A 26,930-nucleotide genomic window follows, 5' to 3' on the forward strand; every position below is an offset into this window, starting at 1 on the left:
GGCCAAGGGAGAAAGGGTGGTATAGAGAAACAGAAAGAAGCGATATAGTGAGAAAGATCACTTTCCCATAGGGCCCATTGTTAGGCAGGGGATGTAGGCAATTACCCACTTTGCTCCCGTCTTCAAATGTCTGTACTGTCACTGCAGTTGTGTTCAGCACTGTCAAATCTCGAGACAACTTCTTCAGCAGTAGCTCCCCCGTTAAGGCAGAGTAGCGTCTCCCCACTGCTCTAGCAGCAGTGAAAACATGAAAACTAAAATTGTATTAACACATGCCTCACCACTTTAATGCCACATCAGCCTCCACTTCATTTATCCATGCTGAACACGCTCAAGGGCAGAGACTGCTGATGAGTCGTAGCGTGCGTAGGAATGTTCTACCGCTGTCACAGAGGGTGTCTTTTTCTACTCCAATTGAGCTCATAGTAAACTCAACCAGTTTCACACAAATTATGCACATTTGCAAACTGTTTTATTAATTTGCCTGTAACGTCGCAAATTACTAGAGGTATATCAGTTCATATCGTCTTCTAATATTATGAAGAAAAATATGGATACATTATGAATTAATTAATTGAGTTTATGGAATTGTCTGTTACGTGACAAATGATGCATCACTTCTCTCAAGAGAACAGAAATAGGTACTTTTTCAATACTCACATTTTACACACCTTCATATTTATTTAATGATGCCACCTAAAATACCTCAATTGAATGTTTTAAAAATTAACATTTAATTCGTTGCCCAGTTACTTTTCTGATTTCAGATTTCAAAACAGTTACATTTCGCTTTAATCATGCTTTAACATGGAAATAGCATTTAGAAAGTAAAAAGGGCAGACTTACCTTCGTTAAACATTGGATTATTTATTTTTGTGTGGGAAAAAGTACTAAATGGCTAATTTACAAATAAGTTTAGCCCGTAGCTTGAACACTGACAGCAGCCGCGAGGTAGAGTAAGAAGTTAACTCCAGGGATTTATAACCTGAACCGAACTCTCTAACCTAAGAAGGATACAACACGTTAAGATGCCGCCTTCCTTCATGACCCATCCCTTGGGGCTAGTCCAGTAGACATTAGCAACATTGGCTAGCACAAAACTGATAAATCAGAACACACCAGAATATGATTGATTCCCCTTCCAACTGTACCTATTCCGGAGCACTATTTAGACTCTTTACCTTGTTGTACTAGTAAATCTGAAACACCAGCCTTGATTGTTTCGCCTTGATTGTTTCACCTTTCAACCCCAAATCCTTCGGAACACAACTCAGGCTCCTCAATGTCCTGAAGCTATTAATCTGGGAAGCCAACCTTGAATATTCCCTTTCCTACTGTATTGAATTTGAAGGACGACCAAGGCTCCCAATCCCCAGAAAATAATGCTCACACAGTCCTGATGATGATCTAAAGTTACAAAAGCTCGAAACGCCGTCGACCCCCTGTTGAAAATCCTTCCACTTGTACATATTGCCCTGGATTTCTATGTCTGTTTTGTGTGATATTTCGTGTATGGTCACTCTCACTCAGTCACGTTACGCACCCATGTCACTTATGTGAGCACCTGTAAATATGAATCTGCATACTATGATTAAGCAATTATCTGTCGCCCTATGAAGATTGCTCCCTTAAACCGATTTGTTCATTTAACCAAATAATTCCTAACCTTGTGTTACTGGACCTTCTCTGGCCAACTCTGAACCACTGTACTTACCTTAAATTACTTACAAATAAAGCAATAATCTACTAGTCATTGCTTTGCGCATACGGCTTATGCAGTTACTGGTTTCTTGGATTCTGGAATTCATAAAATCCCCTGGTGTGCCGATGGAATCTATGAAAACCCCCGATTCCCTTAAGCACATCTACAACCAAGCTATCAGTTTCTCCCCTGTCGGATAATCTGCCAGTTTATGGCTAGGTTTAAAATGTACCTATTTGCTTCCCGGCCACGATCATATTTTACCAAGTGGTGAAATCCTTTATCCCACATTCCTAGACAATATTAGTGTATTTGGTTGTTTTTATACCCATTTTGAACACCCGTTCTTAAAATCAAATGTAGTTGTTCAGTCCTTGTGTAAAAATACCATTGGGAAAGTTTGTAAATTGGATCAGTCAAGACATTTCCGCAGTCATATCTTCCCAGTTGGCCTCTAGCTCGTCACTGACTTGAGAGCACCCAGGTGACTGCCCATAACCTTACATTTGTAACTGCAAAGGTCTGCCATAGTTTCATATTTTCAGAAATCCTCATTTGCATTTAGTAGTGAAAAGTTCTTCAATTACCGATTTTGTGAATGATGATATGCCTGGTCCCCAGAAAAGCCCATGTTGTGTCCACATAAATTGATCTTAAGTGGTTAAAACGCGTTTTATAATTGGGGCCATGAGAATGCAGAGATATGAAGTACAAAATGCAAGATGCAAAGAAATGGATTAGCACCAATGCACAGATCTATGTGCTCGAACCTGAATGCACTCATATCTGCAGAGTTCACGCTTACTTTTCACTTTATAATTACACATTGTTCGTTTTCATCGGGCAGCAGCTGATGGTTTTGAGAGGCTGGAGTTTCTGTACAGCCTAGTGAAAATGAATTAACCGCATTATCTACATTTTGTCTATAGGAACTTGAGAGACTGGAAGTGGAGCGCGTGGAGATGATTCGACAGCACCTTTGCCAGTACACACAACTGCGCCATGAGACGGACATGTTCAACCAAAGTGTGAGTCATTCTTATCTCATCTTTTTCTTCTGGACTGTACACTACAGGGCAATACATCTGAAAAATCCATCATATAACCCATTATAGAATGTTGAATATTAAAAAAAAATGAGATCAACGAGGTTAGCTATTTTTCATTTGATTATTGAGCAAAGTTCAAGAATTATTCAACGTCCTTAAAACCCTAAAGTGCTAGCCAATAAGTTTTCAATGTACTTCGAGCGCGGAAAAAATATTAAAACTTGTTTCGTGACTTCAGACATTATGGCGAAACGTCTTCAACGTAAACTGGTGAAATATTTGATAATATTTCGAACAATAAATCTACTGATCATTTTAAAATAGCCCAGCAGTCCAAGTCCCAGCCATTCGGGGCCCATAGGGAAAACTTGAAGAGTATTAGAAAAGACAAAACACAAGCAGAGGGGTCTAGAGGAAAAAAGCAAGAAAATATATATTGAATATCTTAAAGTAGTGGTCGATTTTAAATAACATTGACTTTTCATGAACTTTCCCTCTTAAGTTTTATGTATATTGAATGATTATTAGAGGTTACACTGTTATTTAAAACAAAAAATGATAAACTTCCTAACCTCTATTATTTTTTTTTCACATATTCTTCTGGTGTGCTAAGGTCGGGTCACTGCCTATTTGAGTTAAATGTCATGCCTGTCTTTTTTGAGTGTCCATCAATATTACTTAGTAAGTATGCTTCAGTGCAAAGCTATAACGCAACTGTACAAGATTGCAGGCTTGAGACATTGATTAGACAATTAGTTTACATCCATCATTTGTTATGTTATGTTATGTTTGCTAATATTTATAAAGCACACGTCTACTCCCAGGAGTGTCCCGGCGCTGAGAAACAGAGACCACATAACATCAAACAAAGCGTTCCACTACTACAAAGCTCACAACTGAAGGAGCCATGTTTTCAGACTCTTCCTAAAAGTAAGGAGGTCTGGGATCTGTCTAAGGGAGAAGGGTAGGTTATTCCACAGCCGAGAGGCCACTGCTTGGAAAGATCTACCCCCTACCCGGGAGAAATCAAAGAATTGTGAGCTAATTAAGGAAAGTTGGTTCCTACTAGCTGGAATTTCTTTGGATCCGATTATTACACAATTTCTGCCACTAGAAAAATACTAGTTTCATTTGGATAACCTAAACATTAAAAGAAACAAAATTTCATACACAAAATTATGCACCATCCAAAAAGGTGTAATTTATAATAATTAAAATTCCAAAGTGAAAGTATAAATTATATGAATTTACTGGGTTAAAACAAGGAAGAAACCTAATATCTAGTGTTTGCTTTTTTTTTTACCGGAAGACAATATTTTTAAAATATGGGTATTATATACAGGTAGTATCAAGCTAACCAAAGTTAGCAAAATAAACAACCACAACATAACAGATTTTTTTTTCTTCCAAAAAACAGATTATTGTGACATAGAATGAAAGGGAGGGAGTGAAAATTATGATTTTTTTTCCAGCAAGCTGGGTTTTAGAATTGGAGCCCACTCCTGAATTTACATTACATTATATAAAAGCAGCAACTCTATTTCAGTGAATTTTTAGAAACGTTATTCTGAATGTCTCCACTCTAATGGTGTTTGGCGATGATAATCAATTTGTAATGTAAAGCATGTATAGGTGCGATAATATAGGAGTGCAGCCAACTAAGAGCTCTTGAAAAGAGAAAGCAACTTTAGAAATGGGTGGCTTCTCTGAAGTCTATCTCTCTTATACAGTGGGAGCAGTGGTATAAGAATAGCCCCTGCAGCCCCTCCAAGCTCCAATCAGCCTACTCTGGCACTCTGCACGGGCAGCGGCCCCTGGCTTGCGAGCTCCTGACTAGATCCAGAGACTGAGGGCCCTCCTCCATGTACTTTGCAGGGGGGCCCTCAAGTTTTGGTGGAACCTTCGGTTAAGCCAGTACAGCACATTTGAACCAATGTCCAAGGGTCCAGGACTGGAGGGGCACCACTTGGAGCATTATTACTCACTCAAGTTGGGTACAGGTGCAGGTTGAAGATGGTTAAGCGATTTCTGTACCTAGGCTCTTATCAGGAGGCCAGCCAACAAGCCCACTGAGTCACTTTAGTAGCCCTGGGTGCAAGCAGAAAAGCAGGTCTCAAGCAGTAGTGCAGTCTTCTGAGTGCACAATTCAGGCTTCAGGCAGCAAGGCAGTCCTATTGGTGCAGCAGGGCAGCCCGCTACAAAGTAGGTCATAGACAGCAGGGTAGTCCTCTGGAAATCCTCATGCCGGTCCAGAAGTGAACTGAAGAGTTGCTCTAAGGGCCCTATTTTTATAGCTGGTTCCCCCTTTGAACCTTTGAAGTGGGAAAAGGTTAGTAAGTATTCCCCCAAAGGAATTCTCTGGAATTTCCTGCCTCCCTGCCATTGTCCCAAGTTGCCTGGGGACCCAATGACCTAGCATGAAACTCTTTGAAAGTGTGCTGAGGAAGCCCCTTTGAAGTGCAAGTGTTGTAGGAAACTGCTCCCCCCCCATCATCCTACCTAGATGGCTCATCCTGCCACCATACTATTACAAGCCTATCGACTTGAATCCAGGGTGCACTGTTCACTTTGAAAACTATTTAACACTTTTATAAATCGCAATATGCAAAAATGCTTAATTCTATCTCATTTTTTATTCTTTGTATTCAGCCTTATTTTCCGTATTTCTCATTATTTTCAATGACTCATACATGTTATAAACAAAACTTCAAATTTGTTGAACATCAATGTAATACTGTAACACTCACCATAATACATAAGATGCACATCCCGTTTCTTTTCATGCACAGGCCCATGCCCATGCCATCGTTTGGAAGGAACACAACACGGCCAACTGCCACTTACACCTAGTCATGTGACCCATGAAGAGGCTACAGGCACCAAATGGTTAGACAAGAAAAGTGGCCTTTTCAGAACTGTGAATTAAAATCCGACTTGACCAATACCTTAGAAACCAAACGTGACATTCCTACCTACTCCCAATCAAAAGCAGTTACTTATTAAAAGTAATATGGTAACCCACTGCTATCCTATGGGAGAGGTAGGCCTTTAAATAGAGGAAAATAAAGTTAATGGTTTTTCACTGCCAGAACACGTAAAACCTACAATTACATGTCCCACTTTGTAGACTCACTGCACTCTGTGGTACAGGATATTTAGGGCCTAGCCTAGAGTTAACTTATATGTATTAAAAATAAGGGTTAGACCTGGCACAAGGTTTATTGTGAAAAACATTCATAGATGGTGAGATGCACACCTTTTTTCTTCTTTAGTCATCCTAATGTTCGTCATGTTTCTCTGTTAGAGCTTATAAAGGCGTGCAAGCACGGTACGCGCCATGTCCCATTGCGCTTTTTCAATGACAACAAAAGACGAAGGAACCACATCCTGGAACCATTCCGGCTGCACAGCCAAAACCTGGACTGTATGAATCCAATAAATCAAATGCTTCTCTATGTACTCCTTATTTTTACCATTTTAATCCTCTTTTCACGTTTTGCGTAATCAATTTATTTTACTCGTGCGTCTCTCATGACTCAAACACAAATGGAGCGTGCGTTTCCACAAATCACGATTTTATTGGCATCACCCAATGCATTTTCGGAAATAAACATTCCCTTCATCAGGGGTATCTACAAAGCACCAGAGTGCTACTTACCAGCACGCCCTAGAGGGCGGGACTATGCACCGAGTCATAAGTGTGAGAATGCGAGGCAGCTGGTTCTTGCCTCCTGAGCATGCCAAGAAGAAGGGAGAAATGCCTCCAGAAATGCGTCGGCACAAGGCCCTAAAAAACTTTGCTTGTGTCTGTCCGCTGTACTCGTTGGTGCCAGTTGATGCAAATAAAGGTTCAAGTTCAAACGTCGAGTGGGCGCTTCACTGTGTGAGCAGTTTTTGTGTGGAGGTTTAGTGGCCTGCTCTGGTCACGAAGCAGCCCCCCTGCCGACGGTGCAGGTCCGGGAGTTCTGTGCTCAGAATGCCACAGAGGAACGATGCTACCTGTCAACTTGGCACAAGTGAAGCAATGTGTGTGGCGCAATGAGGTGCTAGCAACCTGATGGAAACACCCAGTGGGCGCTTCCCTGTGTGAGCAGTTTTAGTGTGGAGATATATATATATATTCATTTAACAGTTGCATTTGCTTAATTGTAAGTGCCTTATTATTGCTTGCACATTATATATATATATATATATATATATATATATATATATATATATATATATATATATATATATATATATATATATATATGCACATTCAGGTCTGAAGTGGTTATAATCATCCAATGTATTCTGTGTATATATTTTAGATTTTTTTCATGCTTTTTTTTCACATGGTTCATTCCTTGTGTCTGAATACTTGCATTACAGTGCTATTTCTTGCAGTTGATGTCCAATATTATTACCACTATTATCTGCTTGTATTTTATCCCAGGCATTTAACAGTTGCATTTGCTTAATTGTAGTTGCCTTATTATTGCTTGCACATTATATATATATATACATATATATATATATATATATATATATATAAGGTGTAAGCAATAATAAGGCACTTACAATTAAGCAAATGCAACTGTTAAATGCCTGGGATAAAATACAAGCAGATAATAGTGGTAATAATATTGGACATCAACTGCAAGAAATAGCACTGTAATGCAAGTATTCAGACACAAGGAATGAACCATGTGAAAAAAAGCATGAAAAAATCTAAAATATATACACAGAATACATTGGATCATTATAACCACTTCAGATCTGAATGTGCACACAGACACAGTCACATATCACAATGCCAATAATCAGAGAAAATATAATCTTAGCCCACACCAGACTGGGGGATTCACAGTCCTGGGGTCGAGCGACTCCGCAAGCCGGGAACGACCTCACTGAATAGAGACGTCCATTGTTAAGGTTCAATATCCCGCTTTCCTAGTCAAGAAACCTGAGTTATATAATCTCAATGTACTAGAAGTTTCTGAGAAGACCTCCTCTGCATCAAGGAAACTTACTGGAGTTGGCTGAGCTCCATGGAAGCATTTCAAAAGCAAACATATTCTCCTGCACTCCCACACATTCCAACCCCTTATCTTAGTGAAGCTTGCAAAAGTAGAAAACATCTAAAAGTACAGAAAACAATCTTGAATGTGAACAACCTGAACAACCTGAGTAACCTGGGGGCCTACTTGTGTGTGCAAAAACCAGGAGTCAGAATTCATGAGGGCATGTCAAAGCCAATAGTAAAGACTTTATAAAACTTACCAATGTACAAAATAATGCACATTTGTGCACCACTGCCTATGGCACCACAAACTTTATTTCCCAATGTACAACATATTGCACATATGGGCCGCACTGCCTATGACACCACACTTGTACATTCCACACATTTCTGTCTCTCTCATGCTTTCAAACATGCCCTTTCTGTTCGTATGCCCTAACTGGACTTTCTTAGCCAAAGTAATGTTTGCATTTAGTCTGGACTATTCTATTGCTCTTTCATCTTTCTTGCCTCTTTGGCATCTTTAGGAAATTAGCTTATTCATTGAGCGAGATGTGAACTCAAAGAATAATCACAATCCTTGTCAGGCTGAATCACAAAAGTAGCTAAATAAACCTGTGTTCAATCTCCTTATAGCTGGGGCACAGAGCAGTCAGGATTAATTGAAAAGCAATGTGTAAAGTTTTTATGCAGTACTTAAACATTAATTAAGTAAAAACTTGAGCTTAAACCCAAACCAATTTAGAACAGTAGATAATATATTATTCGATAAAATAACACCAAAATGTCAAAAATTCAATTAGTATGACCCAAGTTAGTAATATTTGTATTTAAAAATAGCGCCAAATTCCACTAACTACAGCAACTGGTCGCCCTGCATTGGGACCAGGGTAAGATTAAAGCCACTGAGACGGGGCACAGGTCAGATATTGGTACCATGTTCATCCTGGTCACAAAGTTACCTACTCACCTAGAAACTTTTATGGCTGCAGAAACTCATCAACTGGGTCAGGCAGCCTACTGGATCCAAGGAAGGGCTTAGTGACCACTGGTACCTGCTGCACAAGTTCTCACAGTCAATTGGAGTGTGCTAGGTGTTGGGCCCTGTGAAGCCACAAACAAATATTGTCAGGATTGCTTCTCCAAGTCGAGTGTGGCGAAGCCGTTGATTGGGTGCTGATTGGTGTCAAATCTGGTGGGGCCATCAACAAAGGTGGTGAGCATATAGTCTGGCTTTCAGTTAGGCAGAGACGCTCTGGCCACAGCTAAGGACCCAGGGCCTTGGGACAGTATTTGGGGCTCAAGACTTACTCCCAAGAGGCCAGCAGAAGGGACCAGGTCAGGTCCAATTGGGACTGTTCAGCTGGGAAGCAGGAAAGGGCCTCTGAAAGCCTACTGTAACCCTATAGCTCAAATGGAGGACAGTCAACTGACCCTTTGAGTCAATTGTGGGTCCTGTGTTCCAGGCAGGCAGGCCAGTCTTTCTTCGTGTTCTCCAAACAACAGGGCAGTCCTTCTTAGGTTCAGGAATGTTCTGAGGAGGATACTGGAGATGCCATATTTTTTCCTAGTGCCAGTCTGTGGGTGGCATCAACAACTAGACACAACCTAGCTAACTAAGTAAGAGTTGGCAGAGATGACCAGATCCCTTTTACACTTCTTGTGTGTTTTACTTCAAACACTCCCACAGTACCTCCCCTTTACCTGAATCCAAGATGGCAGGAATGTGTGTCCATTAGTCAGAGCACACTGGGCATGCCCAAAGGAATGGCTTTGATAATGGGCAAACCCTCCTTGGTGGTCAGTCCAACCCAGTTCTGGGGCAGCTCCTGCTTCCACTGGTTTAAAACCAAGCTGACTAAAAGGACAAATGAAGTTTGTTTCAAGTTCATCTGCTTCTGACAGGGTAGGCCTCTTAGACAAGTAACTAGTCCTTGGGCACAGCCCCAGGCCATCCTGTGAAGGGAAGGCCAACACCTTTCCACACCCAAGCCCTTTGTCATCTTTCTGGGAGCAATCCACTTCTCACCAAAGGGAAGCCAACAACAGTATGAAAACTGGCAGAAAGGCCTCCAGAGGTTTAGGCATGGAGATGTAACTTTTCCAAAAGTACTTTTACAATATAGTCAGTGAAAATTTAATTTCACTATTAAATTAGATTTGTAATAACTATAAAGTGAGTTCTTCAATTATATTTTAGTTTCTTTAATCCTGGACTCATAATAGTTATAAAGTAATCCCATGTTTTCCAATGGGGCATATTTCCTTGCCACAGTGAAAATAGATTTTTGGGACCTTTTCACCATCAAGACATATGTAATCATAATTTTAATGTTTTACTTTTAAATACCATGCAGGCTACATTTTCGGGCATAAAGGCCTACATAATGGGTGACTTTTAAAAATTTAAAAGGAAGATTCAGGCCTGTCAGAAGGTTGATTTTGACAGGTGGAATTAGTAGTTTAAAAACTACACAGCCAGGCTGCAGTGGCAGTCCTGGAGACATATTTTACTGTTCATTGTAGTGGATGACAATCAGTACTGCATCCCAGTAGTAGAATTTAATTTACTAACCCAGGGTACATGTAGTACTAATATACTAGAGACTTTAAATGTGCCATTCCGGTTTATGTTAACACAAAGAGGGGTAGAGAGGAACAACACAGACACACATACAATAACAGGTGTGTAGTGACAAAACGTGTGTGTTTTGAAAACATTCCAGTTTATGACAATATTAGTGAGTTTTAAGGGAGAGCACAACACTTTAGTACTGGCTAGCTGTGGTAAGGTGTGCAGACTCAGTTAAGGCAAAAATCTGGGTGAATATCACAGAAAAGGTGGCCATTTCCTACAGCATCCAATGAAGGAGGAGCATCTAAATAGAATGTACCCCAGGCATGTTGTGCTGTACTTAAATCAAATGCATGCAAAAGGATAGAATTGATGACCCAGGCCAGAAAAGATCCTCCAGAGGGTATTTGTGTTTTTATGACCAAGGCCATGACTATTTCCATAACTCTTTCCAGAAGCATCCCAGTTGCTGACACCTGCCAGGCAGCTTCATGATCATATTTACATACTTTTGCAAACACAACTGCCTCACATTTCAGACACACAGTGATGGCTACTTTAGCTGAGCTGTTTTGTATAATTTCATTGTTTTTTCAGCACTTTTCAGCATACCCTTCATAGATTTACAGCTGAACTTCCTACATATTTCTACCCATCTTCACTACTCCCTTAAGAGCTAGGGCTGTGATTAATAAGAACCAAATTTGTGGCTGCCATGAACTGATGCCAATGCACATGTGGGCTCCCAATATATTCTGCTGATGTCATTTTCTGGGAAGTGTTCATAAGGGGAAGATGCTCTTAATATATTCTGCTGCCGTCATTTTTGGGGAAGTGCTCATAAGGGGCAAGATGTACGACCACTAGAATTAGCAAGTCCTACGAAATCCTTAATTGATTTAGATACTTGTGCGCCTCCCTTTAGATCACCTTGGATGCACTTGTATCTTTATTCCTTTTGGAGAACCTTTTTACCACCTCCTTAGATGATTCCATACTCTCTCCCTGGGACTCATTTTCAAGCACAGTTTCCTTAATAGTGCTGTCCGGCTGTTTCTGACCTTTATGGTTTTTAGACTTTTTTGTCACCATCATGCAATATATTTGGCTTCCAACTTTTGGCTGCAGATACTTGCTTACTTAGGCAATAATATATTGAACCCTTTTCCACTAGGGTGTAGTACTGTCAACTGTTTGCTCCAGCCTCCCTCTTCTAGCAGACGTTCTTGGGAGTGTCAACGTTCTATTACTCAAAAATCACTACCAATTTAGGTTGAAAATTTTAAAAATCAATTAGGCTCTTTTATTGCCCCAGTACCAATATGGTTAAAAAATGTTAATAAATTAAACTCTATTAATAGACCACTTACCTCCGCTGTGCGAGGACTGGCTGACTGACCAATTTAGTACAATCCGCTTTTCCTTTAATCAATCCCACATTTTCATTTGATACACCTGTACCAAGGTGTTACTTCGGCTGTCTCAGGCACCGGGCTCTTGCCTAAAACTTGCCCGCTCGCACTTTAAGCCTGCTGAACCATAGGCTACATCTTAAACTTCAGCCTTTTTGCCTTAATTTCAAGGGCAAATGTCTCGGTGCCTCGGTGCACAGTCCCTTGCAGTTTAGGGTCAGTTTAGGGGCAGTCTTGGGGTCGTCTGAGAGCCTTCCCTGCCTGCCCACTGCTGCGTCTTCCTCCTCGCGCTTATTCCTGATGCCGATAGCTCAAGGAGCGCGCGTACTCGCGAGTGCGATCAGGCAGCATCAGCGTGCGTCCGCGTTTGTGTCCGCTCGGCTCCTCCTAGCGCGTTACGTTGCGGCCAGCAGCTCCGTCCAGCTCGGTCCACACAGCGAGGCAAGTCAGAATGTGACAACCTGCCCTCACTTGCAAAAACATCAGATTTTTTGAAAATTGTGAGTCACTAAATGTAACGTACGAAGAAAAACAGGCCACCAAATTGCAAGTTGCAAATGACTCGCATTGCTATTGGGGATGAAGCAAGTTGTGAGTCGGTGGCCGGTCTATAATTGCAACGTGGCAGCAAATTGCAATTTGCGGTTGCGGATAGTGGTTGTGATGTAAACAAATAGCAAAATCACTTCCTCGGATAACTGAAGGACCTCAAGACAGGAAGTGGTGGCCCTGGAGGATCCAGCTGTCAGAGCACATGGTACGGTGCAGCAGCACAGACCAACTCTACATGCATGCTCCAAGCTTACCACTAAAATGGCCAGCAAGCAGAGGGAGAAGGCAGCAAGGGAACGCTGCCGCAAACTGAATATTTCTGAGAGAGAATTGGACATCCTCATAGACAAATGCTGGAACAATCATGGGCAGCTTTTTGCCATGCATCTCAGACTGTGCCAGACATTTGGAGGGATAAGTAGCTGTGCATGAATGCCCTGGGTGTGGCATATGGGTCCATGGATGAAATAAAAAATATGGTGGTATGACATGCGCTCTTGGGCCAAGGAGAGGGTGGCAGAACGGCTGTGGGATATCCAGGGAACAGGAGGTCGTCCATCCAATGTTATCCCCACCCACATCAGCAGAAACAATGGTGGAGATTACACTGGAGACAGAGGCAGTGTGCAGCTTTGTGTCCCTCAACATGTCTCAATCCCACCACAAAAAAGTGCAATACGACTACTGTATCAACATTACTACAAAAACCCTGATCTCAACCAGCATTCCACACAGCCTCACCCTGATGCACCTAGATGCGTTTTTTAAGATGATCAGAAAGTCAGCATTGGTGCATTATGGGAATCGTAGTCATTGAAATAAACAGTCCAATAAGGTCTGACATAAGCTGAGCAACATTGTACCACCACTGAGATAGTGTCTCACACAGTCATTTTATTCATCTCCCTTTTTGCCACATAGATACTCCTCTGGGAAGAGAGGAAAGGCCTGATGATATGGGGGAAGACCAGGAGCAGGGCGAGATGGACAAAGGGCTGGATGGGCCTACAGGGAGTCAGCCAAGTTGTTCCCATGTCCATGGCAGTGCTGCATTCAGCTCACCTCTTGCTACTGTAATTCAGGCCACAGCATCCCACCGCCCAGCTACAATCAGACATAGCCCTGTCATCAGGGCCCAGCACCTGCATCCAACGCAGCAAGGAAGAAGGCGGCTGTAATCAAGGTTTAATGCTCACGTTGCAGGTTCAGTGCCTGCAGCAAAAATAAATAAGGCTTATAAACAACAAGCTGAGCCAGGGATTTAACAACATAAGTCAACAGTTGGTTGCCAACTAGGCATATCTGGATGAGAAATTGGGCAACTGTGTATGGAGCTGTCAGAGAAGAGAGGGCAGTAAAGGCGCATGAAGCGTGGCTGGGCAAACAAGATGGAAGCAATGACCAGGGCAATAGAGAGGCTGGTGCAGGCAACCACCCAACATTCATAGCGCACCCCGGGCCTATGATGGGCCACTACAGTGGTGATGTCGCGCGAGGCCTGCAAAAAATAGCAGCCTCTGCTGCTGCTGCATCATGTTAGGTGACACAGGTTCACATACTTCAGGTTACCAGTGAATTCAATTCAACCTTGTGGCCGTCCTGTCCGCAGGTGTCCCAGCCATCTAATTGTCCTGATGAGAACTTGTTGATACATAAGAGTTTGAAAAACGTTGTCTACATATTAGCCCTCCAACCCTTATTGGCCTAATTGAATTGCCATTATACTTATTCTAAATGTGTGCAATTAAAAAAACATACTGGAATCAGGCAAAATTTTAAATAGAACTAATATTTGTTCACATCTGTGTTTTCTTTTCACTAGGGAACACAGTGCCTGTCGGCCATCATGTTTGTTTTTTGTATTATGCTGTAGCCAATGTTTATATACCAATTGTCATAATTAAATCACTTTTAGGGCTACAGTGCCTTTGCCATCTTATGGTAATTGAGTGCAACAAATGATGCGCTTTGCCAAGTAATGACTGTTTAATAAATTCCAGTTGACCATTGTTTACCCTCTATGCTGTATGCCTAAGTTCTCAGTGGTTTAAGAGTGGCTTGTATTCTCACCAGTACCAAGTCTAACTCCAGCAATCAAGTGTAGTGACATTCATCTGGTAGTATATAATTTTTGTTTGACAGAGAGCAAAAACATGAATGTAAGGCAGAAAGGTGTTTTCCTTGTCCCTAGGATTGGCTGTGCTTCAAGAGGTCTTTGAGACCATCATCTTCCCCTAGCAAATCATTTTGTTTTGCTGTTCAGTCACCCTGGAGGTCTCGGAGGGTGCTATCGACACGACTAAGGTGGGGGGGGGGCTTGGTCAGCTCTCTCCCTTCACCTCTGGGCCTCCACATACCTGTATACAGCCTCACTCTGTATGACCCACCTCGCTCTCCAGTTCTCCAGACAAGTTTTCAATACAGCAGTCTACTCTTAGGAAAATTACCACTGAGTACCTGCTTCATCCTGATTTTTTATTTCACCTTTGCTGATCTCATCTGAGCCCATTCTCCTCTCCCTGCTCTAGCCACATTACTACCACCCACCTTTCCTGAAGGCAGAGTTACACTACTCCTGCCTACCCACAACCAACTCCTCTGCACTTTGCCACGTGCTACTTGGAGGAATACTCTGCATTGCCCGTGAGTTTACAGCTTCTCTTCCAGTCAAACAGTTTTAATATACAATTTCTGCTGTTACCCAATGCCCCTTGCCTCTCTGTTTCATTATCCTATTTAGTCAACAGCGTCTGCAAATAGAACAGTAGTTTGCTGGAACCACTTAAAACTAATAACACTTCTGATTCACAGGGAGTAATTATTAATATTTTAATAAGTATTAATGGCAGTATAAGTGTAGGAAAGTCATTCTTTTCTACCCTGATCACCCCCATTTATGGACTGATGCTGGTGGTCACTGACTCTGAAAATGCCCCAGGCCCTGCTAACCAGGGCCAGTGCTCTATCTTCTAAAGATGATGATTGGTATATTTCTAATTTGTAAGGGCAACCTACCTCTAAGTTCCTAGTATATGGTAAGTCATGTAGGTTTAAAGACCCAGTGGCCTTAATATATTTAAATGTGCCCTGCTGTAACTTCTGATGTCATTTTAATGTCAGACCTTCCTTGCAGTCTGATTTTAAAATACAACTGTGTTAAATTTCGACTTTGGAATTAAAAGCACTTCCAAAGTCCAAAACTACCTTTTTATTCTTTACACGTCACTGCTATGGTCTGCCATAGGTCCCCATTGGGGAAAGTGAATAGTTATAAACAGCAGGGGCAATTTAAAAATAATTTATATGGCCTGGTAGGGAAACATCTGCCAAAATGTTTTTCCTTATGGTAGTGCTGCTAGATCCATATGCTAACATAGGGAGGACTTTATTAATCTAATAAAGACTAAATTTGTATTGGAGCTAGCTAGAAATTGCATTGAAAGTATAAACCTAATAGTTAAATGAAATCCAACAACTTGCCAAGGTGCTATTTTGGCAGAATATAAGGCAGCCATTAAGCTAGAGATATCGCTATACTGCAATCAGAAAATTGCATCAGCCAAGTCACCTAGAGATCTTTTTAAACTGATCAACCTCTTATGGACTCTTAATGCCTCCTCCCACATTGAGAGTTCAAGGCCTTTGCTAATTGTATGGCAAAAAAATGTGCTTCAACATTTTGGACATCTATTCCTCCCTGGACACTCTCAATTCGGAGCTTCCCATCCCTGCCCAAATATCAATTACCCTGTCCCTAGCCCTCAAAAGACCAAGAAGAGGGATTATGGGCTTTCTGTCATTTCCCCTCTGTCCATGATTTTACCGAACATCCTCTCCGAAGTGTTAATTCAGGTTCCCAACTTGAACCCTGTTTGCCCAAACTGATGGAGGTGGGAGGGGATATCATTATTTCCCACCTCACAGCTACTCTCAATAAGGCCATCTCCCCAAAGCTGGAGAACGGCCATTGTTAAACCCCTGCTAATAAACAACTGTGGCCGCTGTGGCCACCTGGATGGTAACGAACTATACCTCAGACTGAATGGGGAGAAAACCGAGGTTTTGATTTTTGGTAGCCAGCAATCTAGTTGGACCCATTCATTATGGCCAGAAAGGCTGGGTCAAGTTTCTAGACCTGTTGACTTCGCTAAAAATCTTGGTGTTCTGGTTGACAACAACCTGTCTCTCAATCTTCAGGTTCATAAGACGTTATCTAATTTCTTCTGGCTAATTAAGACCCTTAGGAAGTTGTTTCCTTTTCTTTCCCTTCCGGCACGTAAATAAGCAGTGGTGGGCACTGATTATGTCCAGGATGGATCACTGTAATGCGCTCTACCTGGACATTAACAAGACAGCCATAGACAAGTTGCAGCTTGTTCAGAATTCAGAAGCCAGACTTATTCTGGATCTTCCTAAATCTCATTCAGTCTCTGCTGCTATTCAGAAACTACATTGATTTCCTGCTTCTAAATGAATTACTTTCAAAGCCTTGTGCATTGTTCACAAGGCACTTCATAATTCAGGCCCGGAGCGAGTTCAATGTCATATACCATCCAGACAGTTGTGTTCTGCGAAAGAACATACGTTGATTGTTCCTAGGTTTCGAAGGGCAAGATGGGGAGGGAGAACATTTGCTGTGGCTGCATCTAAGCTTTGGAATGCTACTCCCTTCCTCTTCTGTAGCTGTTTGTCTTGTGTTAGACCTGGCCTCTTTGGCGTGGTTTCCCCTGTCTTTTTGCCTCTACCTCCTGTATTTTTGATGCTGTGCTGGATTTCATTTTTGCTGGTTTAGATGCTTTGGGCACTTTGCCACTGCTGATTAGTGTCACAGTGCAAGTGCTCCCTGAGTAAATGGTTATTGTAATTGGTTATCCAGGATTGGTATATTTGTCTTACCAGGAAGTCCCTAGTAAAGTCCACTGGGTGTGCCAGGGCAGGTGATTCAAATGCTACTAGTGGGCCTGCAGCACTGATTGTGCCACCCACATGAGTAGCCCCAAAATGGTGTCTCATGCCTGCCACCGCAGTGCCTGTGGGCAGTTGCTGACTGCCATGCAGCCCTGGCCAGTGTCCACCCTGGACAGGCCTAACCCATTGGCCACCCCTATAGATGGTCCTAGGTACCCCCATGGGCAGGGTGCACTGCATATGAAAGGTAGAGCATGTACTGGTGTGTGTGACATGCTCTGGTAGTGAATTACAGCCATTTTCGTTTTTCACTATTGAGAGGTCTATCTTGCCCATAGGCTATAATGGGGATTTCGGAGTATAATGTTTACCTGCATATCTTCCCATAGGCGCAAAATAGAAACTTAAAGTCTGGTATCCCTGAACTTAGAATTTAATAACACATCTTTTAGGAAGGATGTTTTTTAAATTCTGTGTTTGAGAATAGCACTTTTAGAAAGCGACTGTTCTCTTGTCTAACCTTTCTGTGTGTCTTGGCCTGTTTGTGAATTGACTGTCTGGTTTGTGAGTGACAGGGGCTGGGGAGCCCCCAGGAGGGTGGATGAGTCAGCCCTAGGCTGAATGACTACATATGCATCTTGAATGGTGTGAGGAGATAGCACCTGGGCCTGAATAGGGCTGTGCCTGCCTTCCACAATGCTGTCTCCACCTCCTGCTGAGCGGCTGACGACCCTGCCACTCCCTCTGAAAGGAGAGAAGACAGAAAAACAATGTGCTCAGGAACTGACCTGAACTGGTTCTGACCAAGCCAAGGCCTCTCTGCCTCTAGAGAACAACGGAAAGACTGGTATAAGAAGGGCTACCCAGATTACAGAAAATTAGATCATCCTGGAATCAAGAAGGAACCTCTGCCAAGGAGAAAGCTGGAAGTCTGAAGAGGAAGGGCCGTCTCGCTGTGTGTTTGTGGACTGACCTGCAGTTGCTTTGCTGCCAAGCAGAGGGGAATGACTTGGTTGGTGCTTAGTCCCATGGCTTTAAGAGATCACCATGGGCCTGAAGAGAGCTGGCCTCCTGTTAGGAAGTCCCAGGAACATAAGGACTTCACCCTCAGCTTCCCCCCTGAACTCTGCTGAGAGAGTTTTGCCCTTCCAAGAGTGCTGAATCCGACTGAGGGGCCCCCGGGCGTTGTGGCCTGCTGTTTGGGAAGCTGGACAAGGAGAAACTAAGACAGTCTGCAAATTTTCACGCATCGCTCGCGGACCGCATCCCCGATAGTGCGAGGAAATTCCCACCACCGCGAAGATAGAGATCGTCACAGCGCCTGTTGCCACTGCAAGAGCCGACGTATCATTCGCTTGCGGAATGCATCAGCCCGGTGCGGGAAGATTACTGTTGCTGCACACATCGTCGCAGAGCCTGTCATCGCTGGGTGAGGTCGCCGCACCGCTTGCTTGCGGACCACAACACGTCGCTGCTTACATCGTCGCAGAGCCATCGCATCGAGGGGCCGTGAGAGGAGAAGATAGGCGCTCGCCGCGCATCGCCGCCGCACCTGAGATCGTCACCGTCCCGAAGAGCGTCGCATCGTGCCTTTGCGAGACACTTCCTACTGAACCTGCGCACCGGAATCCATACAAGGTATCGCATCCCTCCCCATACAGACTGGATTCATCGCAACATGCCCGCTGTGTCCAGTTGGGCTGTCGCATCGCCTCCCCAGGGTCTCAGGAGTGACGCATTGCTAGTTTTTCAACAATGCAGCTTCCATTTGGAACTTTTGTCGCATCTACAGGTACTTTGAACTAAACGTGATGCAACTTTGGATTATTTTGACGCAAACCCTAGAACTCTTTTAAAATCATATTCTTTAACTGTGTATGTTGGATTTTTGTCATTTTGGTCTTGTGTGGTTTAGATAAAGATACTTTATTTTTCTAAACTAGTGTGGAATGCATTTGTGGTGTTTTCACTGTGTTACTGTGAGTGTTGGTACAAATACTTTACACATTGCCTTTGATAAGCCTGTCTGCTCGTGCCAAGCTACCAAGGGGGTGAGCAGGGATTATCTAAAGAGTGTATCCCCCTTGCCCTGACTAGAAGCAAGGGTCCCTACTTGGACATTGGTACCTACCTCTGCCAACTAGAAACCCCCAGATCTAACACCTTGTAATGCCCTCTTAGCTCAGGGATGATTCTCTTACCCTCCTCAGCAGGCTAACCGCATTAGCGCCTTGATGCCTTCGGGCCTTTGTTCGGGCTCCATAAATTATCAAATCAAATGTAACTATTGTAGGAAAGTAGTTTTAGAACTTACTATCCTGAAGTACCCTAAAGCCGCCTTGACCCAGCCTCTTCTGATCGGTCAGCCTTGGACAGCCTGAGTCCCGCTGCTCCCTGAACAGGTGTGATGAGGTCTGAGACTACAACAACACAGCCATTTGGTGGGAGCAGATCTCATTTCTGAAGAAGCCAGATCGAGGAAGGGGGCTTGGTAGATAAGCTGGAGTTCAAAGGCAGAAACCTCTATAGAAAATAGATGTGTCCAGACCCATACCTCCCCCAATTGCTTGATCTATAGGCCAATGGGAGCCCCCCCGCCCCCGAATTTGATTAGGAGAGAGGCTGGAAGGGGAATGTAGTTAGTTGTTAGCCACACTTCTGGGTTGGGTTACACAGACACATACCCCAAGGAGAGATTCTCCTCATTTCGATTTTTGGGAGAATGTTGCCTTCTGGGCTAGAGTTGCCACACCTCACAGAAAGTGGTCTTACAAGAGGACAGTAGCTTAGTTCCTATTCGTTAGGGTGCCCTCCTCCCTCAAGCCAGAAATGAAAGAGAACTAAAACAGCTTGGCAAAGATCACCAGATCACTTATTGTAAAAGGAGAGAAAGACTGCCCTGCTTCTTGACTAGTAACAGGAACAAAAGAGCTGAAGACCTCACCTGCAAAATCAAAGCGAGGATACCCCAGCTGACCAATTGTAACTTGATTTGTCCTGGACTACAAAAGTGTATTGTGAGAGAGGGCGTTCTAGCTGCTAAATGGCATCCCAGAACGTCTGAACCCTTGGCCAGTGCTAGAGGACACGTGTCTCACCAAAGGAACCAAGAAAACAGCAAGATCTGAAAACTTTGTAACTTTCTGCAAAGATTTTCAGAAAAGGTCCAGGAGAAGACAGGCTTAACATAAATAATTAAGCTTTTGCATCACAAAAACCTGCTTTATATCTCGTGATAAAACATCATGAGCATCCCCCACACCTCTTAATGGTGACAATACTTTAGGTACTAGCTCAACAATGCTGTACACTCTGGGTGCTCCTATCCCTATTTAAAATCTTTTGTGTCTATCTCCTCCAGGAACTGTACTGTGTGTGTTTTTCACTTCCCACAATTTCTCCCATCCACCACCAAAAAAAGTGTGTAAAATGAGGAGGCACCTCACGGAAACACCCTCCAGGGAGCTACTAATAGGTTCTCATCAGTGTGCTCCACTTATAATCATCGGCAGCCACCACACCGTACAAAATATATGTGAAGAAATGTGCACAACTTAGTTGAAACAAAAATTGTGAAAAAACCTGACCCCCTACTATAAGAGCAATTAAAAAGAATTTTTCTAGCTCCTACACTGTAAAAACGAGCTGAACAACCGCTGGCACTACGTCCAATTTTAATCGCTGCTGTGTGTTTGCTCACATTAAAAACAGGACCTACTGTTGTGCTCCATCTTTTTAATAGAAGAAGCCAACCTGTTTCATTGCCTATTGATGCTTTCGACAATTTCTTCAGGGCTAGGGGTCAGTCCTCGCCACACTGTAAATCACAGTTAGATACCTGTGGAATATAGACACAAACAACACCAGACAAAACACTGAGTTACACACATAGAGATCGCTCTACACAAAGCATGTATTTCTTTGTGTTACTGCTCACTGAACCGGAACATCAAGGATATTTACCTGGTGGTTGCCCCCTTATAGCATACCAGCAGCCACCTTCTAAGGGTCTAGTGTATGCGTCCACAATACCCCTGTATCTTAATCACAGTTGCTCATCGTCAACCTGAAAGTAAAATACATGAAATATGTATATACCCCTTTAAATTCCCATCATTGCTCTCCAATAACCTTAGATGTATAAAGTTTACAAACTGAATACGCATGCCGTCTGCGTAAATCAGGGAAGCATGGCTTGACTCATTACAGCACAACCCGCTGCTATGCTTTAAGGGGGCAACCACCGGGTAAATATCCTTGATGTTCTGGTTCAGTGAGCAGTAACACAAAGAAGTACATGCTTTGTGAAGCGCGATCTCTATGTGTGTAACTCAGTGTTTTATCTGGTGTTGTTTGTGTCTATTTTCCACAGGTATCTAACTGTGATTTACAGTGTGGTGAGGATTGACCCCCTAGCCCTGAAGAAATTGCCGAAAAGCATCAATAGGCAAGGAAACATGTTGGCTTCTTTTATTAATAAGATGGAGCACGACAGTGGCTCTTGTTTTTAATGTGAGCAAACACACAGCAGCGATTAAAATTGGAAGTAACGCCAGTGGTTGTTTAGCTTGTTTTTACAGTGTAGGAGCTAGAAAAATTCTTCTTAATTGCTCTTACAGTAGGGGGTCCGGTGTTTTCAGAATTTTTGTTTTAACTAAGTTGTGAACAGACAAAAAAGAAAAAAAAAAAACAGACTTGCACAGCTGAGTAAATCCACAGTAGATCAATTCAAAATTTGTAGCGTGCTCCAAGAAAACGCCGACTGGCCTTATCAGCGTGAAGGTAAGAGACTAATGCAAAGCTCCCCCCACTGGAAGGAGACTCCCGGTGCACAGCTGAAGAAAGACACTCCTGTCTTATGTTATATATTCCAGCTCACCCACAGTTCAATCAAAGCGCAAGCTTGAAAAAGTTCCTCAGTGATTTATTTCATAAGTACATAAATCATCAGTAGTTCCAGAGGCCTGGAATCAACATCATCCATGAACAATCTTATCCATTTGGCATAACTCCCAATGCATTTCGGGCTGGATTAAAGCCCTTCCTCAGGGGAACGCTATGCAGCGGAATGGAAGAATCGGCTCTGTTGGTACACAGCTAGCCGCCTCGGCGTGCGGGGTGGCATTCAAGTTAATATTAACTTGAATGCCACCCCGCACGCACGCCGAGGCGGCTAGCTGTGTACCAACAGAGCCGATTCTTCCATTCCGCTGCATAGCGTTCCTCTGAGGAAGGGCTTTAATCCAGCCCGAAATGCATTGGGAGTTATGCCAAATGGATAAGATTGTTCATGGATGATGTTGATTCCAGGCCTCTGGAACTACTGATGATTTATGTACTTATGAAATAAATCACCGAGGAACTTTTTCAAGCTTGCGCTTTGATTGAACTGTGGGTGAGCTGGAATATATAACATAAGACAGGAGTGTCTTTCTTCAGCTGTGCACCGGGAGTCTCCTTCCAGTGGGGGGAGCTTTGCATTAGTCTCTTAACTAAGTTGTGCACATTTCTTCACATATATTTTTTATGGTGTGGAGGCTGCCGATGATGATAAATGGAGCACACTGATGAGAACCTATCAGTAGCTCCCTGGAGGGTGTTTCCATGAGGTGCCTACTCACCTTTCACGCATTTTTTTGGCGGTGGGTGGGAGAAATTGTGAGAAGTGAGAAACACACACAGTACAGTTCCTGGAGGAGATAGACCTGAACATGTTTAAATAGGGACAGGAGCACCCAGGGTGTACAGAATTGTTGAGCTAGTACCTAAAGTATTGTCGCCATTAAGAGGTGTGGAGGATGCTCATGATGTTTTTGTGATGAAAAATTAGTGAGTGGAGGGCAACCTGGGTTATTTCCCTCTGTAGCTCCTTTTTGTGAAGGATCAAAAATGAAGCTACCAACATCCACTCGCTGGGCAGACTGACCACACAGGTTTGTAACACTGAAAAGCTCCAGAAAAGCTTCAGAAAAGTCCAAAGGTAAAAGAGAAGACCAGGACCGACCTGGAGAAGCAAGGTGCCATTGATGATGCCTTCCTCAGCCGTGACCACTGACTTCACCTGCTCCAATGGGTTCTCCTCGATGTCATGGACCCAACCCCGCCTAATAATTACGTTGACCATCCATCTTCCAAGTAAGGCTGAGGCTTGGGAACCTTGTATTTGCCTAAAGTTGTCCAGGCATGGGATCTAATTGACAATGCCACTTTATCTCCGAAGTTTTTTTTTCAAAATGCTGTTGCCTGCTTTTTAAAATCATTTTAGAGGCAGTGTACTGGCAGAGATAGATCGTTCATTGCCTGGTCTAGGTACCGCCAGGCTGGTGAGTGTTTATTTGTCTGTATTTCACATCACAATCCTTCAATTAGTTGGTTACTCAACAACAATTTAATTCTCTTTCAGACTTTAACGTAGGCCCCGTTTCTTGCCACCGTTTGGATTAATAAACCAAATTCTAATTTTATCTGGGCCGGTGAGGCGTTACGCGGTAGTCGAAAGAGAGACATGACAATTCTTGCAATGATTATGCTTAGAGTGAGTGCATCTCTGCCTCATAAGGCCTTGCCCCCACAGGCGATAGTCAGCAGAAGCTTTGCTGCAATTACTTTTAGCAGAGACATAAAGTTAGGGCCTCCAAGAGATTCTTGCAAGGTTCAGAATGCTAGAAGCACATTTCTGCCCTTCCTCTGTGCCTCCTGTTTATGTTGGATCAAGGAGGCCTTGTGATCAAAGAGGAACCCAAGATATCTGTAGGTTTTAACCTCTTCCAATTGGCGACCTTGTAAAAACCAGATGTAGGGTTGCCGTTTCCTATTGCTCACTTCCATCACCTTTATTTTTTTCTCATTTATAGTCAACCCATTGGCAGATGAATAAAGAGATAAAGTGTTGATATGCCATTATAGACCAGTTTTTGTTTCACTTAATAGTACTACATCGTCTGCTTATAAACAATTTGAGTGGTGGATGTAGGTGAGCATTAGTGTGCATCATTTCCCACTTTCTTTGCAGTGTTTTTGTTATACACATGTGATGATGTAGCTTGGTGAGTGATACTGGCATTTCAAAGAAAAGCTACTCAAGGACCTAAAGTTGGCTTCTGGTAGTTGCCATTTGAAAATGGATTATGTTCCTTATTTCTGGTCTTACAGGAGACTGTTCCAGACCATTAGAAAATGCATTACATACAGGCCATTTACCTTTGCCTCACTTAGATGGTAGGGTAATAGACAGAGAAGGGTCATTTTCCTGATGAGGAAAACCTGCTTATGCAGCAACACACCAGATGAAGGTTGAAATAAGTCGACCTAATATAAGCAGTGAGGGAAGTATCATACTTACTACCATACACCCCACTTATAAGAGGCTTTTAACCTTCTGTAAGACAAGACAATGTGATAGTAAAGTAACCTAAAAACACACTGTTAGGAAAAAAAAACTTCTTTCCCGACTCTTTCCGTCCTATAAAACTTTTTGCCACAAAGAAATCAGGATGAGCTTGTTTAGCACCATTATGGTAAGGAGTGCTTCTGTTGATGCATGGCATCTATTGTGGGAACGGGATGGGCCCTTGTTTTAAATGGCTTTTTAATATTTTTGTCAATGTTTATACCCATCTCATCTACAATTATCACCACATGGGCTCACATTTGCATGTAATTGTAGACCCAACAGTCATAGAGTTGTAAAACATTGGGTTCTTTCTGGATTGACTGGGCTGCCACATATTGTAATGTGACAGTTCCAAATAGACTGCAATGCAACTGAATTGTGGGCACGCATACATGCGTTTTGCCTTAATCATGCCTTGTTGTGTGTCATGTAGTAATCATCTCTTGTCTCTCTTTGTTTTAGACGGTAGAACCCGTGGATCAGCTGCTTCAGAAGGTGGATCCCGCCAAAGACAGAGAATTGTGGGTTAAGGAACACAAAACAGGAGACATCAGACCAGTTGATATGGAGATATAGACAAAATCAGTAGACGGTTGATTTATAAATTCAAAGGTTTCTTTTCTGACCAAGATGAATGCTTTTGTAAAGTTTTAGAAGGTACAATGAAGACTGGTCAGCTGTCAAATACATTATTTTATTAGCTGCATCGGGTACAAGAAATTATTCTTATGAAAATTAAAACATGTTCAACAATGGAACCATTATACAATGAGAAATTGTAATACAGTGATAACTCTTGTGTACGCTATACATTCCATGTATATTTTTAATGTAATGTAATTGGAGACAAAGAAAGATGTTGGTGTTATCACCCATCAAGAAGAACAAGCTACAGTCATGGTTCTTGCTCAATTTAGTCTTCATTCCAAGCTGCAGCCCACATCACATTCTACGTGCCAGACATGGAAGCTTCAACTACAAGTTGCCATTGACAATAAGTAATGCCATGTTTGAGAATAGGAACAGTTGTCATTCACCTGTGCTATGCAAGGGTCGATTCGTGTATGAACACAAACATGTATTGATGCAATCTTTGGTATAATTGCATTAGCTTTTGTACTTAATGATGGAGTAGGTTGTGTGAGAGACCAATAAAGTGCGAATAGAGCTGAGCCTGTTTGGTGAATTCGGACCTCGAACATCTGTTAAATAGTAGGCTTTGGAATCGCTAGGATCACTACATTGGGTGATGCCAGTAGCCCTCTAGCGAATTGTGAAGGAGAATCAGATTATCTGCTTTTTTTTGCAAATGAGAGATTTGGAAATGAAAAATCGTTTTAATTGAGGGCATAGTTTGTGGACTTTCACTGAACATGCGCCTGCACTTCTAAAACTTCTGCTGTTCCCTACAGTTGCCACTGTAGTGTCGTCACAGATTAGCAAACAGCTGTTGCAAGAAGTCGGCATCCTATGAAGCATTCTTCCTACTTCTATGTTTTTTGCATACATGCTTACTACCCTGAATATTTTGTTGCAGTCAGTTGTTTTGTACTATTAGAGGAGAAGATAGGTATATTTCCAAGACAAGAATCATATACACTTAACACAAAATTGCAGTTACGGTCGATTCAAATGATGTTTCAGATGATTGATACCTTTTACGACCTCCCACATTGTCATGGTTTTGCATGAAATTGTGTTTTTTGAATTTACGAATTGATGGCTGTGTTTCTAGTGACTCTTATGTCCCTTTTCTACTCATCCAGCTTATATATCTGATCATCCAATATTATGGTATGTGCAGCTAACGCACCTTCAAGTTGCACAGTTGAAAGATTCATTCTAGAAAATGAAAAGTAAGATTTCTGCGACTTAATGGCAATTGTATTTTGCCAGCATTCTTTCAGATTTCAATAATACTGTACACGTTTTTCCGAAATGTAGATTACCCAAACCTTAAGTACTAAAATTAGCCCAAAAAACCTCATTTGTATCTGATGCTTTTCTTTAGCAACATTTTTATATAGTACATTTGTACCCTACGTAGCCCAGCCCGGAGCTAAAGTCCCACTGTCACTGGACCACTCCTTCTGCTTATGCTTATGTGTTGGTACCTTCATTGGCAGTAAGTCGTGTGGACTTACAACAGAACCACATGCCTGCCACGTCCCTCACATCTACATTTGCTGAAAGTATTGCACTTCTAAATCCAGCGTGTCGCCCCTTCACAGTTATTAAGCCTGAGCCCACAATTGCAGAAAAGATTGCACTTATATGTCCAGCGCGTCTTTCCACTAGCCTCTCTCTGTTGCCATTGAATGATGCAAATCAACAACT

At 42.5% G+C, this 26,930-nt stretch overlaps 1 protein-coding gene across 4 annotated transcripts in view; it reads left to right on the top strand.

Annotated features, from left to right (window-relative positions):
- Positions 1–25,765, top strand: part of GAS7 (growth arrest specific 7) — a 1,616,751-nt gene extending 1,590,986 nt beyond the window's left edge. For 3 of the 4 annotated variants that reach the window (XM_078654763.1, XM_078654765.1, XM_078654766.1), the window contains exons 13-14: positions 2,632–2,730; positions 25,056–25,765. In XM_078654763.1, coding sequence (XP_078510889.1) covers positions 2,632–2,730; positions 25,056–25,169 — 213 coding nt within the window. In that variant the 3' untranslated portion in view covers positions 25,170–25,765. The remainder of the gene's footprint in view (positions 1–2,631; positions 2,731–25,055) is intronic. The other variant, XM_078654764.1, reaches the window with a different exon arrangement.
- The last annotated feature ends 1,165 nt before the right edge of the window (positions 25,766–26,930 follow it).

The sequence above is a fragment of the Lissotriton helveticus genome, chromosome 7 (assembly GCF_964261635.1).
Source record: "Lissotriton helveticus chromosome 7, aLisHel1.1, whole genome shotgun sequence".
Lineage (NCBI taxonomy): Eukaryota > Metazoa > Chordata > Amphibia > Caudata > Salamandridae > Lissotriton > Lissotriton helveticus.